This window comes from Coregonus lavaretus, assembly GCF_964263955.1.
Source record: "Coregonus lavaretus genome assembly, chromosome: 25".
Classification (NCBI taxonomy): domain Eukaryota; kingdom Metazoa; phylum Chordata; class Actinopteri; order Salmoniformes; family Salmonidae; genus Coregonus; species Coregonus lavaretus.
The window spans coordinates 25,175,475-25,190,021 of record NC_140012.1 but is presented as its reverse complement, the minus strand read 5'-3'; the positions used below and the strand labels follow the sequence as shown (position 1 = coordinate 25,190,021).

The 14,547-nt window shown below is 41.5% G+C and overlaps 2 protein-coding genes across 2 annotated transcripts; both read left to right on the top strand.

Moving 5' to 3' along the window:
* Positions 1-1,310: 1,310 nt before the first annotated feature.
* neurl2 (neuralized E3 ubiquitin protein ligase 2) lies at positions 1,311-2,371 on the top strand (the record flags this gene model as incomplete). Its single annotated transcript, XM_084141547.1, has 2 exons — positions 1,311-2,121; positions 2,256-2,371. The coding sequence occupies 2 exons, from the start codon at positions 1,311-1,313 to the stop codon at positions 2,369-2,371; spliced, it is 927 nt and encodes a 308-aa protein (XP_083997673.1).
* A 508-nt stretch (positions 2,372-2,879) lies between these two features.
* Positions 2,880-4,962, top strand: msrb1b (methionine sulfoxide reductase B1b). The gene is made up of 4 exons (XM_084141519.1): positions 2,880-3,016; positions 3,291-3,433; positions 3,605-3,722; positions 3,983-4,962. Exons 1-4 carry the CDS (start codon positions 2,962-2,964, stop codon positions 3,991-3,993), a joined length of 327 nt encoding a protein of 108 aa, XP_083997645.1. The 5' UTR covers positions 2,880-2,961; the 3' UTR covers positions 3,994-4,962.
* The last annotated feature ends 9,585 nt before the right edge of the window (positions 4,963-14,547 follow it).

Sequence of the window (14,547 nt, the reverse complement as noted above, 5' to 3'; positions counted from 1 at the left end):
CTCTCTCTCTCTCTCTCTCTCTCTCTCTCTCTCTCTCTCTCTCTCTCTCTCTCTCTCTCTCCCCCTCTCACTCTCCTGCTTTCTGTCTTCTTCTCTTCTGCTCTCTCTCCTCTCTCTCTCTAGGATAACACCCTATTAGAGGATACCTTTCTCTGCCCAAAGGAACAGTTCTTGTTGTAGCTATTCTCAAGGATATTGTGACATCACGCCATTCATCCCTCTCCTCTAACACGACACTGATGTCACTGATGTTATTTTCTTACAATGGGAGCAGAGCCAACATACTGAATACATAACCTATATCAAGCAGATTCATCTCTTTCAAGTCCTATATTGACATGGTCTGCATCTTAAATGGAACCCTTCTCCCTACATAGTGCACTATGTTCAGCCAGGGCTCAAAAGCAGTGCACTATGCAGGGAATAGGGTGCCATTTGGGATGCAGGCATGGTCCAATGGCTTCCTCAGAGGTCCCTGATATAAATTAATAAAGACACATTTATTCTGTGGGGTACATTAACATATCATTATAATGACTGATTTACATAAGAATACATTTGCACAGACTATATTTAGAAACCTGATATCAGATAGTACATCTAGCAACATATGAATGTATTAACATATGGTACTATGATAATTGGGTATTATCATATAGTAATTAGACAACTCTATATTGCTGTATATTGGCCTAATGACTGATTTATCTACAAATTGTATTCAGACAATGTTGTTCAGACTTTGTTTAGACCTAATAATATAATACAGTAGATCCGTGGTCTTATCTGGCATATAGGCATTATGATAATTAGACTATTGTATAATACTGTGAATATTAGATTGTGAAATGGAATGAGCACTTGGGCCCAGGGGGTTCTCTAACTAACCACTCCCCATCTATCCATGTGTGTGTTTGTGTGTGTTTGTGTGTGTGTGTGTGTCTCCCCTTGCATACCTTGCCATCTGTTGACATATGCAGCTGTTCAAAAATAGCCCTCTCCATGGCACCAGAAACTTCCCTGAGTGGCCCACAGATAGGCTCTAGGCTAAGGACTAGTTGTGTGTATGAGAGTGTGTGTCTGCACAAAGACCATGCGTTTACTACCGACTCTACTCAAAATACGGAAGACACCGTAAGATCTTTGGATAGAGGGCCACTGTACACCTTTTGTATGGTTTTGGTTGGGGGTGTATTTGTTTTGTTTTGGGGAGCATACCTTTATTCAGATCCACAGGCGACAGGCCTACTCTTTAGGCATATAATTTCCACTGAAGTGACTGTATCCAGTCCACCAAGTCACTTTGAGACATGGAACCTTTACCTTTTCCTGACCAGTTTCAGGAATTCCACCATATCCATGGAACCAACGTGCGGCTAGACCCTACGGGGACCCAGGCTACCCGAGTGGAAAGCTTTGCCAACGGGGTGTGCTTTAGCAGAGAGCCCCTGAGTCCTGGGGAGATCTTCCTGGTGGAGATCGAGGAGAAGGAGCTTGGCTGGTGTGGCCACCTGCGGATCGGGTTGACCGCCAGAGACCCTCTGGCCCTTGAAACGGTGCCTGAGTACTCCCTGCCGGACCTCATGGACCTGGGGGACAGCTGGGTGTTTGCTATCACACGCAACCACAACCGGGTGGTGGAGGAGGAGGCAGTGGCACCTGAGGGAGAGGGGGCAGGACATGGAGGGTTGGCCGGGGGTCATAGGTTAGGGGACGGTAGGGAAGAGGGAGGTAGGAGGCTACCTAGGCTGGGGGGTGGTGATGTGGAAGAAGAAGCGATTAATCCCAAACCCAAGACGTTCTTCACAGACTCCCACCTGCACATTGAGAAAGTTAAAATCCCCATGGACAAGCTGGTTGGTCGGAGTCGACCCGGACGTTTCAGCCACATCCTGGACGACCTATACAAGACCAATGCCCTCCCCCCCACTGCCAGACGTAGCCGGATAGGGGTGCTGTACGTGCCCAAAGGACAGGGCCTGGCTGACATGCATGTTGTCATTAACGGGGAGGATATGGGTGCATCAGCTAAGGGCATCCCAATGCTGCAGCCTTTGTATGCTGTGGTTGATGTGTACTCTGCTACAAAGCAAGTCCGCATTGTCCAGGTGGAATATGGATGTAAGTGTCAAGTGAATGAAACCAAAACATATACAATATAAACATACAATTATTTCAGACTGAGGTCGTTGTAGTTTCTATTAATTGGTTTTAACAAGGCCTTTCTCTCTTTCTTTTCTCATCCATTGCTTCAGTCTCCTCCCTGCAGACTCTGTGTAGAAAGTGCATCCAGAAAAACATAGTCCACAGGATGGCTCTGGACTGGCTGGAACTGCCAGAGAAACTCAAACACTACTGCAAGTATGAGTGACAGACGGAGCACTTTGGACTGAGCACCTCCTGAAGAAGCTTCTCACAAGAGCCGAACTTAAGATCCAAGTGGTTTATGCATTTCAGAAAAGACAAATGTACTTCATGTGTTTACATTTTTGTGATCTTCTTTACAATGAATCCCTGGTCTCTTACCAGTTATGTTTTCAATTACTGATTGACTTGTTCTTTTTTGTCAGAGTCAGAGATGCTATTTTTGAAAACTGGTAAATAAATGGATGACATCAACATCTAATGATCTATTTTCCTCCTATATCTACGGAACAGTTATTTGTGTCCGCTGATCATGTGTCTCGAAAAAGTATTCAAGATGTGTCACTTACTTAGGCTACTTGTAACTCACTTGCTTTGCCAGTACTTTCTCCAAGGTTCACTTGTTGAGTTTCACTGTTTGTCCAACAGTGACATCTAGTGGTCAAGATTTGAACCATGGGCAGGGCTTGCATAATACAACTTGGTCACATGTGCGGAAGCTTATCTTGTAGCCCGACCCATTCTGTGCTGCCGGTCTATTTAACTGTCGCTGTCAAAGCTCATCTCCACAAATAGTGTTCTCACTTTACATTCAGAATGTCTTTTTGCTCATTTTTTGGTGGCGAGGTCTATAAAGACCATTTCAAACCAGGTGAGTATTTCTGTGACTAAGCAAATTTCTGATTTGATTGGTGTTGTAACTTGCTCTTGTTTCAGGATTAAATACTACAGGCAAATCGGTTATTTAATCTGCAGGTTAGGCTACTACTCTTGTGTTATACAAGGTTTGTATAAAAACCTCACTACATCTAAAATAGCCATTACATTTGTTATAATGCAATTTAAATATCTTGTTACATACATAATGTGTATCTTTCCTTAATGAATACTTAACCCTCTACACCCCTCTACCTGGTTCCCTCCAGGTATGTATGTGTGTTCTCAGTGCAACAACCCGCTGTTCTCCAGCAGGTCTAAGTTCCCCCACTCCTCCCCGTGGCCTGCCTTCACTGAGACCATCAAAGAGGACAGTGTCACCAAGATGATGGAGTCACTCACAGCCTTCAAGGTAGGCTGACTCTCCTAGAGACTTACATGACTATCCTAGATTGTGCCTCTTAACACAATCTTAAATGGCTGTAAATATCAGAGTTGACCTTTTAATGGGATAGTTCACCCCAAAATCACAGTGTCTCTTCCTACCTCAATAGTGGTGTAATGTTGTGGTAATGGTGTCCAGGTGCTTTGTGGGAAGTGTGGTAACGGACTGGGCCATGAGTTTGTCAACGACGGTCCAGAGGAAGGCATCTCGCGCTTCTGAATATTCAGCAACTCGCTCAAGTTTGTCCCAAATAAAGGTGACGTGCCAAAAGACTGAGCAGAAAACATAACTGTTTGGTTTATGTATAGTTGTGTTAATATTAACCCAGTTGAATGAGGATTTGCCTTTGTAAAAAATAAAATAACTTCCATAATTTGACTCGCATTTGCTTTTCTATTTGAGTGTGTACTAAAATGCACTCTCCTCTCTCTCTTCTCTCTCTTCTCTCTTCTCTCGCTCCTCTCTCTCTCTTCACTCTCTCTCTCCACTCTCTTCACTCTCCTCACCTTGCTCCAGACAAACAGTAGGTCGAGTTGAGGACCCCAAGCAGGTAGCTGTAGCCTCACATCACAGCCCTGTGGAAGGGACTGGTCAGTATGTGACGTGGACAGGGACAAGGCCCAGGAGGGACACCCTGTACACTGATGATTCTATGACCAGCCTGGAATACAGGGACTTCAGACAGGGACATTCTAGAAAAACATTATTTTTCCCCAAGGATAGTTGTTCCAGAGATGTGGTAGTTTTTTCAGTGCATTACAGATACACAAGCCTTCCTTGAAAACCTCTTATAATAAGCATGCAAATTTAGTTTACCTTTAAGATATAGGTTACGTTAAGATATAGCCCTATGGTAGATGATATGTTTTCTATGCTAATCTGCATTCCATTGCTTTGTGGCAGCTCAAGCAGGTGAAGCAATTTTAGTTTTTTATTTATTTAATTATTTGATTATTTATTTGAATATACTTACCATGTATTCCTTAAGGATGTGACACAGTTGGTGCAAGATGTCATGTTCTTGAAAAAAATATCTTACCACAATTTACCCAAAGCCATACGCAGGCTTGCTATCACATCCATGCATTTGATGTACATGTACACTTCTCATTGAAATAGCACTTCCTTATATTATTTAGATAAATATGTAACAATTAGCTGAATTTTGGTTGTACGGACCATTTGTGTTTTAACATTGCTACAGTATATTTGCACATTCAGCCATGTAAGATGGCATACTTGAATTGACTGGCATGGTTACTTATTATTTAAATGATCTTGTATGTCATTTATGACTATGAGTCTTCTTTTGTGTGATTCCTATAACATTACTTTAATTAATACATGTTCTTAACTGGCAATGCAAATGAAATAAACAATGCTTGTTCCGGTATTAAGAACATTGAGCAGATAAAATGCAGATGCTCTGTTTATCTGTCATAATTATATTGATACAACAATAAATGACTATAGTTTACTAAAAACCATAGCCTCTATTACATTGTCTCTCGTTATTTACTCAGAAATTGAGGAATCAGTCAGAATTGAGGTTATAGACGTTTGCAATTTATGTCCAGCAGGTGGGGCTATCTCTGTAAATGAGCCACTGAAAGCACCCCCCAGCTTGGCGAATCGGATTCTGTATTACTGGTCGTGGGAGAGGAGTCTTTTAAAGTAAGGAAAACGCTCACCTGAATTGGCCAGGTTTAGGTTGGTGGAACTTGAGGTGTAGATTGTTTGAACAAAAAATGTAGCTGCAAATTGTACACTGTACTGTGTTTAATGTCTTCATGATGCTTTTTTAGTTATTTGATGATGTACCAATGGGCAAGGGTTGGTCTCTCTCTCAGCTGGAAGTCATTCTGTGGGCCTTGGCAGTGGCACGAGCGGACCCTGTGGGGGAGAGGAGTGGCCCTGCAGACCAGCTAGACTCAGAGGGGTATCATTTACTGTACCAGCACGACTGACACACATACATAGACACACTGCCCTGTCACGCGTCACATATGTGTCTGAAGCAGTTCCTACTCTGCTGTATGTGGCTTGAGGGAGCTGCTGTGTGTTTTTGTGGATTTCACCACAAGTGTTATGCTTATTTTCTTTAAAAAGATTGCTCCTTGTAGTGAACATTTACAGTATGACTCAATGTTTAAGAGAGTGTACTAGAGCCCATTAAAACATAACAGAGTTCAGACATTTTTAAACATATAATCAACACACTGAAGACCTAAACATTAGTATAAATGCATACATTTTGACCTACGTATCGCTCAGTTACGCCCTTTGAAAACCAACATATGATCTCAACTCCATTAGGGTTAAACTGTCTGACCTGGCTGTTGTCATTGCAGTCAGAAAAGAAGAGGAAGAGAGGCCCAACTCAGCGGAAAGTCTGTTTCCCTCCAGTGTGGGGATCTATTTTCTTGTAACTGGATGTGATGCCTAGCTTAGAAAGAATGCATTAATGATTAAACATAAAAGGTTTGTACTGTACTGATATAAATTGTTTCACATAACAAGCTGTGATTCATGTGAGGAATGTTAGGAAGTAGGGTGAGACAGACTTGTATTTCTCACAGACACATACACACTGCCTCTTTGTTAAACCGCGCTCAAGGACGTGTACTGCAAAAAGGTGCTGACTCTACAGGTTGTGATGATAACAACTTATGCCTGGCAACAGTGTGCAACGGTAAAGCGCCAAGGGGCTGGGACCAGCCTGTGCGCCAACGATTGGCTGAGTAAGTCTAAACCACGCTCAGTCTCTACTCTGATTGGCCAGCAGGGAGCGGGAACTATCTCTGTCAGAGTATTTGAAGAAGAACTTAGAACAATGGATCAGTTCTCTGAGTGCCCTGCGCGGTATTTCAGTGGACCCGTATATACGAACATCATATTTACCATTGAAGGTTTTGCATTAATTAAAATACTAGTCTATTTTAGAAGACGTGTATTGACCTCTTTTGTTCCTAATACCAGATTTGAATTGACGCAACTTAACAATTGGTGACCACCGACTGTGATCTGGTAGAAGGGACTTCGCTGGGTATTGTCCGGCCCATTGGACATCTCTGTCATTGAACGGTGTGTTTCACAAAGAGTCCGGACTACTAAAAACAGGTAAGCAGACACCTATTGTTATATACAGTGGGGGAAAAAAGTATTTAGTCAGCCACCAATTGTGCAAGTTCTCCCACTTAAAAAGATGAGAGAGGCCTGTAATTTTCATCATAGGTACACGTCAACTATGACAGACAAAATGAGAATTTTTTTTCCAGAAAATCACATTGTAGGATTTTTTATGAATTTATTTGCAAATTATGGTGGAAAATAAGTATTTGGTCAATAACAAAAGTTTCTCAATACTTTGTTATATACCCTTTGTTGGCAATGACACAGGTCAAACGTTTTCTGTAAGTCTTCACAAGGTTTTCACACACTGTTGCTGGTATTTTGGCCCATTCCTCCATGCAGATCTCCTCTAGAGCAGTGATGTTTTGGGGCTGTCGCTGGGCAACACGGACTTTCAACTCCCTCCAAAGATTTTCTATGGGGTTGAGATCTGGAGACTGGCTAGGCCACTCCAGGACCTTGAAATGCTTCTTACGAAGCCACTCCTTCGTTGCCCGGGCGGTGTGTTTGGGATCATTGTCATGCTGAAAGACCCAGCCATGTTTCATCTTCAATGCCCTTGCTGATGGAAGGAGGTTTTCACTCAAAATCTCACGATACATGGCCCCATTCATTCTTTCCTTTACATGGATCAGTCGTCCTGGTCCCTTTGCAGAAAAACAGTCCCAAAGCATGATGTTTCCACCCCCATGCTTCACAGTAGGTATGGTGTTCTTTGGATGCAACTCAGCATTCTTTGTCCTCCAAACACGACGAGTTGAGTTTTTACCAAAAAGTTCTATTTTGGTTTCATCTGACCATATGACATTCTCCCAATCCTCTTCTGGATCATCCAAATGCACTCTAGCAAACTTCAGACGGGCCTGGACATGTACTGGCTTAAGCAGGGGGACACGTCTGGCACTGCAGGATTTGAGTCCCTGGCGGCGTAGTGTGTTACTGATGGTAGGCTTTGTTACTTTGGTCCCAGCTCTCTGCAGGTCATTCACTAGGTCCCCCCGTGTGGTTCTGGGATTTTTGCTCACCGTTCTTGTGATCATTTTGAACCCACGGGGTGAGATCTTGCGTGGAGCCCCAGATCGAGGGAGATTATCAGTGGTCTTGTATGTCTTCCATTTCCTAATAATTGCTCCCACAGTTGATTTCTTCAAACCAAGCTGCTTACCTATTGCAGATTCAGTCTTCCCAGCCTGGTGCAGGTCTACAATTTTGTTTCTGGTGTCCTTTGACAGCTCTTTGGTCTTGGCCATAGTGGAGTTTGGAGTGTGACTGTTTGAGGTTGTGGACAGGTGTCCTTTATACTGATAACAAGTTCAAACAGGTGCCATTAATACAGGTAACGGGTGGAGGACAGAGGAGCCTCTTAAAGAAGAAGTTACAGGTCTGTGAGAGCCAGAAATCTTGCTTGTTTGTAGGTGACCAAATACTTATTTTCCACCATAATTTGCAAATAAATTCATTAAAAATCCTACAATGTGATTTTCTGGAATTTTCTTTCTCATTTTGTCTGTCATAGTTGACGTGTACATATGATGAAAATTACAGGCCTCTCTCATCTTTTTAAGTGGGAGAACTTGCACAATTGGTGGCTGACTAAATACTTTTTTTCCCCACTGTAACTAAAGTTCTGCACATTGGCTTTATCCAAATTAATTTTGTGAAACACCTGTTTGATGTAAGTGAACTAAATTATGAAACTATTATGAGTAGATAAGCACCATATTGTGACATGCAAACCTGTGGTGAATGTGATGTTAAACCATGGTACCATAGAGTATTTGTTCTACCGGCAAGGTCCGTAACTACGAGGGTACGGCTAGGTTCGGAGAAAATACTGACATCTATCCGCAAGGTCCGTAACTGCGAGGGTACGGCTAGGTTCGAAGATACAGGGAATAATTGACTTAAGTAATTGCTATCGGCAAGGTTCGTAACTACGTGGGTGCGGCTAGGTTAGAAGAATTACACCGGCAAGGTCCGTAACTTCGAGGGTACGGCTAGGTTCGGGAAATTTTAACGTAACTAGTACGGCTATGATCGTAGGAGCACTTTAAAGTACACTATAGTGTTGCGCTTTGGCAGGGAGCTGTACTTGGGGGTACCGCCCAGATCGGAGGAGCACTTTAAAGTATAGGGTGTCGTATGCATGAGCGTGTGAATGATCCCAGTGTAATAGAGTGTTTGCAGACGAAATAAAAGAGGGAATGCGGGTTATTAAAATTAATAAACCTGTATACCTTGATAGAAAACGAATTAGGAATTAAAGACGTCTGTGGCTGTCCAAACTGTATAATTTGTGAATAACTGTTGGGTTTGTGGTTGCTTAAACCGTATAACCCGTTAATAACAATTGGAAACATAAAGGTAAAATAATGAATAACTAGTATGACTAAACTGAAACGTTTGAACTGATATAACTGAACTGTAACGTTTGATGTTTGACATAGCATAATACTGGTTTTAAATAATTATGTTGAAGCAATTTGGTTTAGTATTTGATTTAACGTTTGATGTTTAACATAGCATAATACTGGTTTTAAATAATTATGTTGAGGCAATTTGGTTTATTATTTGATTTAACGTTTGATGTTTGACCCTGCAAAATATTGGTTAAATAATTAGACTGAAATAATTTGGTTTATTGTTGAAATATAAATATGTACCGACTTTAACTAATTAGGTGGGAATAATTTGATTTAAATAAATAGACTAACGTACTTTAAATAACGGCAGAATATTGGAAACGCTAAAACGAAAAGCAGACAAAGCCTGTTCCGACTGGACACACGAGGGGAGGGGCTGGAGACAGCGAGAGTGTGGCTTTTGAAGAGTCAGGAGAGACAGGGGGGTGATTTGTGTCGATTGAGAATTGGCTAAAAACACCACGAAGCGATTGTTTGAGGGGTACCTATACATTTCTAACGATATATACGTATGAACTTGCTCACCCGAACGTAGACGTACATCATGGGTGAGAAAGTAGAGAATATTTACATTAGCATTTTTGGTAATTTAGCAGACGCTCTTGTCCAGAGCGACTTGCAGGAGCAATTGTGGTTGGGTGCCTTGCTCAGGGGCACATCGGCAGATTTTTCGCCTGGTCGGCTCGGGATTGGAACCGGCGACCTCTCGGTTGTTGGCGCGGCGCTATTGGTCACTAAGCTGCCTGCCGACCCCATATGAGTATAAGGTTGTGCCGTTGTTTGATCATGTGATAAGGTTTAATGGGTAATCGGACCATAACTAATGTGGGTATGGAAGTAATGTATAAACAGTGGAGAGCCAATAGGGGGCTCCATTGAACTATTATGTTTTGTTGGGCATTTCGGTGGCATGAGGTGAAGTCTGTGTGTATGAGTGAATTCAACGGCTGGTGTGGGTGGTGACCGGATGCTACGGAGTGTTTGGTTTGGTGATGTTGAATGGACGATTTGTAGCGTGTTTTGGGGTTAAATAGAAAGACTCACTTATTCAATAGGGAATGGGTGAAGGGAGAGAGAGCATTACTTTGTGTTGCTGAATGAGGTGAAAGCTAGTGCAGTTTTCATTTGGTGACGTCACTTGCTCTATGAACTGGAAGTATTTACTTTGAAAGCATCGCGGAATGTGTGGAGTGACTGGCGATGTATGTAGAGGGTCCCTGGTTCGAACACAGGTAGGGACAGTGGGTAAAGCTTTCGCATTGGGGATATATACCTAGATTACTACGTGGATTGAGAAATGTGAAAGGTTGAATTAGATAGCTTGAGTAGAAGTATTCTAGAAAGGTCTATGAATATATGTTACAAGGTCCCCGCGCCTTCCCCGTAGTTCAAAAATTATAGGGATATGAATTAAATGTGTGCTGGTAAATTATAGCAAGTATTTGTTTTATTAATTAGGGCCTAATCAGAGAGAACAGTTAAAGAAATTGAATAGCGAACTGAAATGGCGATAGAGCTGTGAAAATTGAGTTGAGGACAAAGGAGAGTAATTTATGGCTCTGGTTAGCGGGAGAGAAAAAAAATAGAGACAGTCAAGCGAGTTGGGTTGAGCTGTGGGATTTCAAGTGGAGGTCTGAATGCTTGACTGGAAGGCAGTGCTTTGATAAATTCTAATTGTTATTACTTTATTCGATAGGTTGCTTAACACCAGTGGTGTATACAAATAAGTTGGCAAATTGTAGAACGATAATTTATTTTCATTACGGGGAACAGGGGATGCAAGTGGCTTTGGCTGTTGTGCTGGGGGAATAGCGCTAGCCTGTGTGGGTTCTGGATTTGTTAAATAAACAAACTTATATTTTAAACTATAGTAATGCAATAGGCTACAATTATAACATTATCAGAAAAAGGTACAATTTAATGTGAAATAGTTATTACAATTATTATGAATAGTTATTACAGTTATTATCATTAATCCAGTAATGATAGAAGGATAGTAGAGGAAAGGCAAGGGATTAAATCTCATTTAGGGAAAGAGGAAGAGTATGAAGATATATTAGGGAGAAAATACCATTAACTGAGGGATATAAAACGTTTAGCTGAAAAAAGAAAACAGGAATAATTTACCTTACACCCTAATATAGACATTGCATTACTTTTGATGTAACCATGATTGTATTGGCTAAGAAATGAAATTACATTTACAGGGGGGACAGGAACAATAGAACGGGAGACAGATTTTCCTAGGGGGTTGATCAAATAATTGATAATGGATCATTTGAGATGAGATCACATGTAGCAGAGTTAGGGTAATCAATTAAATAATCATTGTATACTCGAGGAATTTTGAGTGGTTTTATGGATTAGTTATGAGGAATTAGATTGATACAAACAATTATTGATGGGTTAGGACTGGGGATATCTGTATCATGTTTTGTGTGTACTACCATCTTTAGATTACTGATGGTAATTGAAGGTTAACAAAATTATAACCAGGAGAAAGAGAATTAGCTTATCTCATTGGAATGTTGCCCAGGGCTAGGGGGAGCAGTAGTGAAGTTAGGCAGTATTTAAGTGGGGCCTGGCTATTTGTGGTTGTTGTTTTTCAAATGGGGTTTTTCAAACAAAAAACAACACACCTAGTATGATGTTTATAAAGCCTTGTTGTTTCAATTTTGGGGGTTTTCAGCAGGTCAAGGGTGATAGGTCTTAGAGGAGCACGCACAGTGAATTTTATGGAGTTTTTTGGTTTTGGCTGAGTTTGGGGTATATATGATTTCTTATGAGAATGAATGTCATGATGACTTAATGAACACTTGGGATAAGTAACATTTATGAAATATTTAGAATAATGGTAATGTTTGGTATACTATGGGATGGAACAGTTCGTTGAATAATTTCAATTGCCTCTGAACTCTGTTTTAACCTTCTGGTGTTAATTAATCATCCACACTAGTAAATTCTAAAGGCATGAGAGGAGGACTTGAAAATAGTTTATTTTACTAAGTTGAGGGTAATTTATAATACTGTGAAAAGTGTGAAGAAGATTATCATTTAGTAATAATATATATGATTTGAACCATAAAATAACAGAAGAGAGAGAGCTTTCCCTGAATGAGGGATACCTGTTGCTAGTCAATTGTACTAATCTTGGATTACTTTTACGGGATAGAAGTAAATTGAGGTATTATCAAATGTTGTCATTTAAATTTCATTATTAGTATGCTTTAATAAACAACAAGTTGGTATTTGAAACTAAATTAATGCAATGAGCTGCAGTAGTCAGAGGAAGGCACAATCTAATGCGAAACAGCTATAACCTAGATCATTTATTTAGTAATGAGATCAGGAAGGGAGGAGCAATAAAGAAGCAAGGGACAGTCTAAAAAAAATAAAAAAAAATAAGGGATGGCAATTGGATGATGAATTACCAATATTACCTAAGTGATTGTTTAGGTAGGTGGTAATATTGACACATGAGCAGAACATGTGTCAAAAGGGGGATGGTAGGATTAAATAAAAAATATATACGAAGGAGAGGACAAAATACTTGAAAAATAAAATTAAAAAAAAGAATAGAAATTGAGAGCTGAACATGTATGTGTGAAGATAGTTTATTAACCACACCCGTATGTCAGAGGTTTTGTGCCCCACAGGTGAACTAAAGGAGAAGGTGACCCACTCTATCTAACCAGGTGACTGGTGAGCATCCAGTCACTAAAGAAGAAAAACTGGAAGCAGGCCTGTTGGGAAGGGCCCTATCAGGTTATATTGGTCAATGCCTTTGGCATTAGAATAGCTGAGAGATCCACCTGGGTGCATGTCACACACTGCAAAAAGGTAAACCCTGCTACACCTGACGAACAAACACAGAGTTAGGAGAAAGAACCGATCACCACTAGGGCTCGGGGGTTGGCTCCTTAACGAAGATTCCCTTACCCTGTCTGATCATCCCTGTGTGAGTTCGATAGAAGGTAAAGCAATGGGTTGGCCTCTGGCGTCTGACATGTTCTCAGGGCGAGGGTGGGGATTCACAGGTCTCCTGACGGTAGGTAGCTGTCTGATTGTGGGGGCCATATTCCTAACACACTCAAACCCTCCTGATCCGCCAGAAGTAGTAGTTAACCTAACACAAATTGATAAAATAATACCTGAGCACAGTCTACAAAGGCATAGGAGACAGCTAGACGTAGGGAAAGGGGAAGTACTAGGGACTTTAGGGAAGGACATCACCTCTTGAGGTCTTTGCGGACCAGTTGGGGACTACTGGCTGGTAGTATCGTAAAGGATGGGAGATATATATGTATGTCACCATGTACATCCTGGGACTATGTAGTTGCTCATACCGAGCAGGGGGGGGGGGGGGTATGTCAATCTCCATACACAGTTTAAGGACAGGTGTAGTATTGTGAAAGTAGGGAATTACCAGAAATGGCAGTGCGACCCATATAAGGGTAGGTACTGTCTGAAAGTCTGAATTACGCTAAAACAGGTTACAGACCTGACAAGTGAGATATCCTCTTCAACTGGGGCACCCTATAGAGTAAACCTCTCTGAGGGAGGTAGTGAGACCGGGGCTGTGGTGAAGATAGTGCAAACTATAGACCTGAAGGAAGTAGTACAGGTGGAGACGGGGTATAGGGATCTTAACCTGTGGTTGGAATGGATTCAGTATACGGCAAGAACTATGTCTAAAGAGGACTGTTATGCCTGTGGGACAGCCAAACCAAGGTTAACAACTACTCCGTTCCCCTTGACAGGCTTTAACTCTCTGTCAGGTTTATCCTCCATGATTAAATTGTTCAAGCCACCTGGGAATGTGGTGAAGGAGTCTTGTAGTAACTTGCACTATCGGTATCCCCTGATAACAAAGTCACCCCGACCTAGGTTGCCTCCGTTTGAAGTCTCAGGGGATTCTTATTATTGTTTTTCTAGGACTAATAAGATAGGATACAGGGTAGGGCATCTTAGCTCCTGCTCCCACACAGAGAATGTCACAACTAAAGAGACCATGACTAATCTATCCTCTTTGTTGCAGCCAGAGGATTTTAGGAACCAAAACCAGGCCCGTGCTGACATCTGATGGTTGTGTGGTGATAACAGATTGTGAACTCACCTACATACGCAAACAATCAAACGTGTCAGAGACTGGTGAGTTGTCACGTAGAAAGTGGGACCTCCTCCCGGGATCCTTTGATGAAAGGATATATATTGATGGGATAGGAGTACCTCGAGGGGTTCCAGAAGAATTCAAGGCTAGGAATCAGATCGCAGCTGGGTTTGAATCAAGTCTTTTCTGGTGGTTAACAATTAATAAAAAGGTAGATTGGATAAATTATATTTACTATAACCAGCAAAGATTTATAAACCACACTCATGATGCAATAAAGGGATTGGCTGAGCAGACAGCGGCAACTAGCTTAATGGCATGGCAGAATAGAATAGCTTTAGATATGCTTTTGGCTGAGCGGGGCGGAGTTTGTGTTCTGTTTGGATCTATGTGCTGTACTTTCATCCCCAACAATA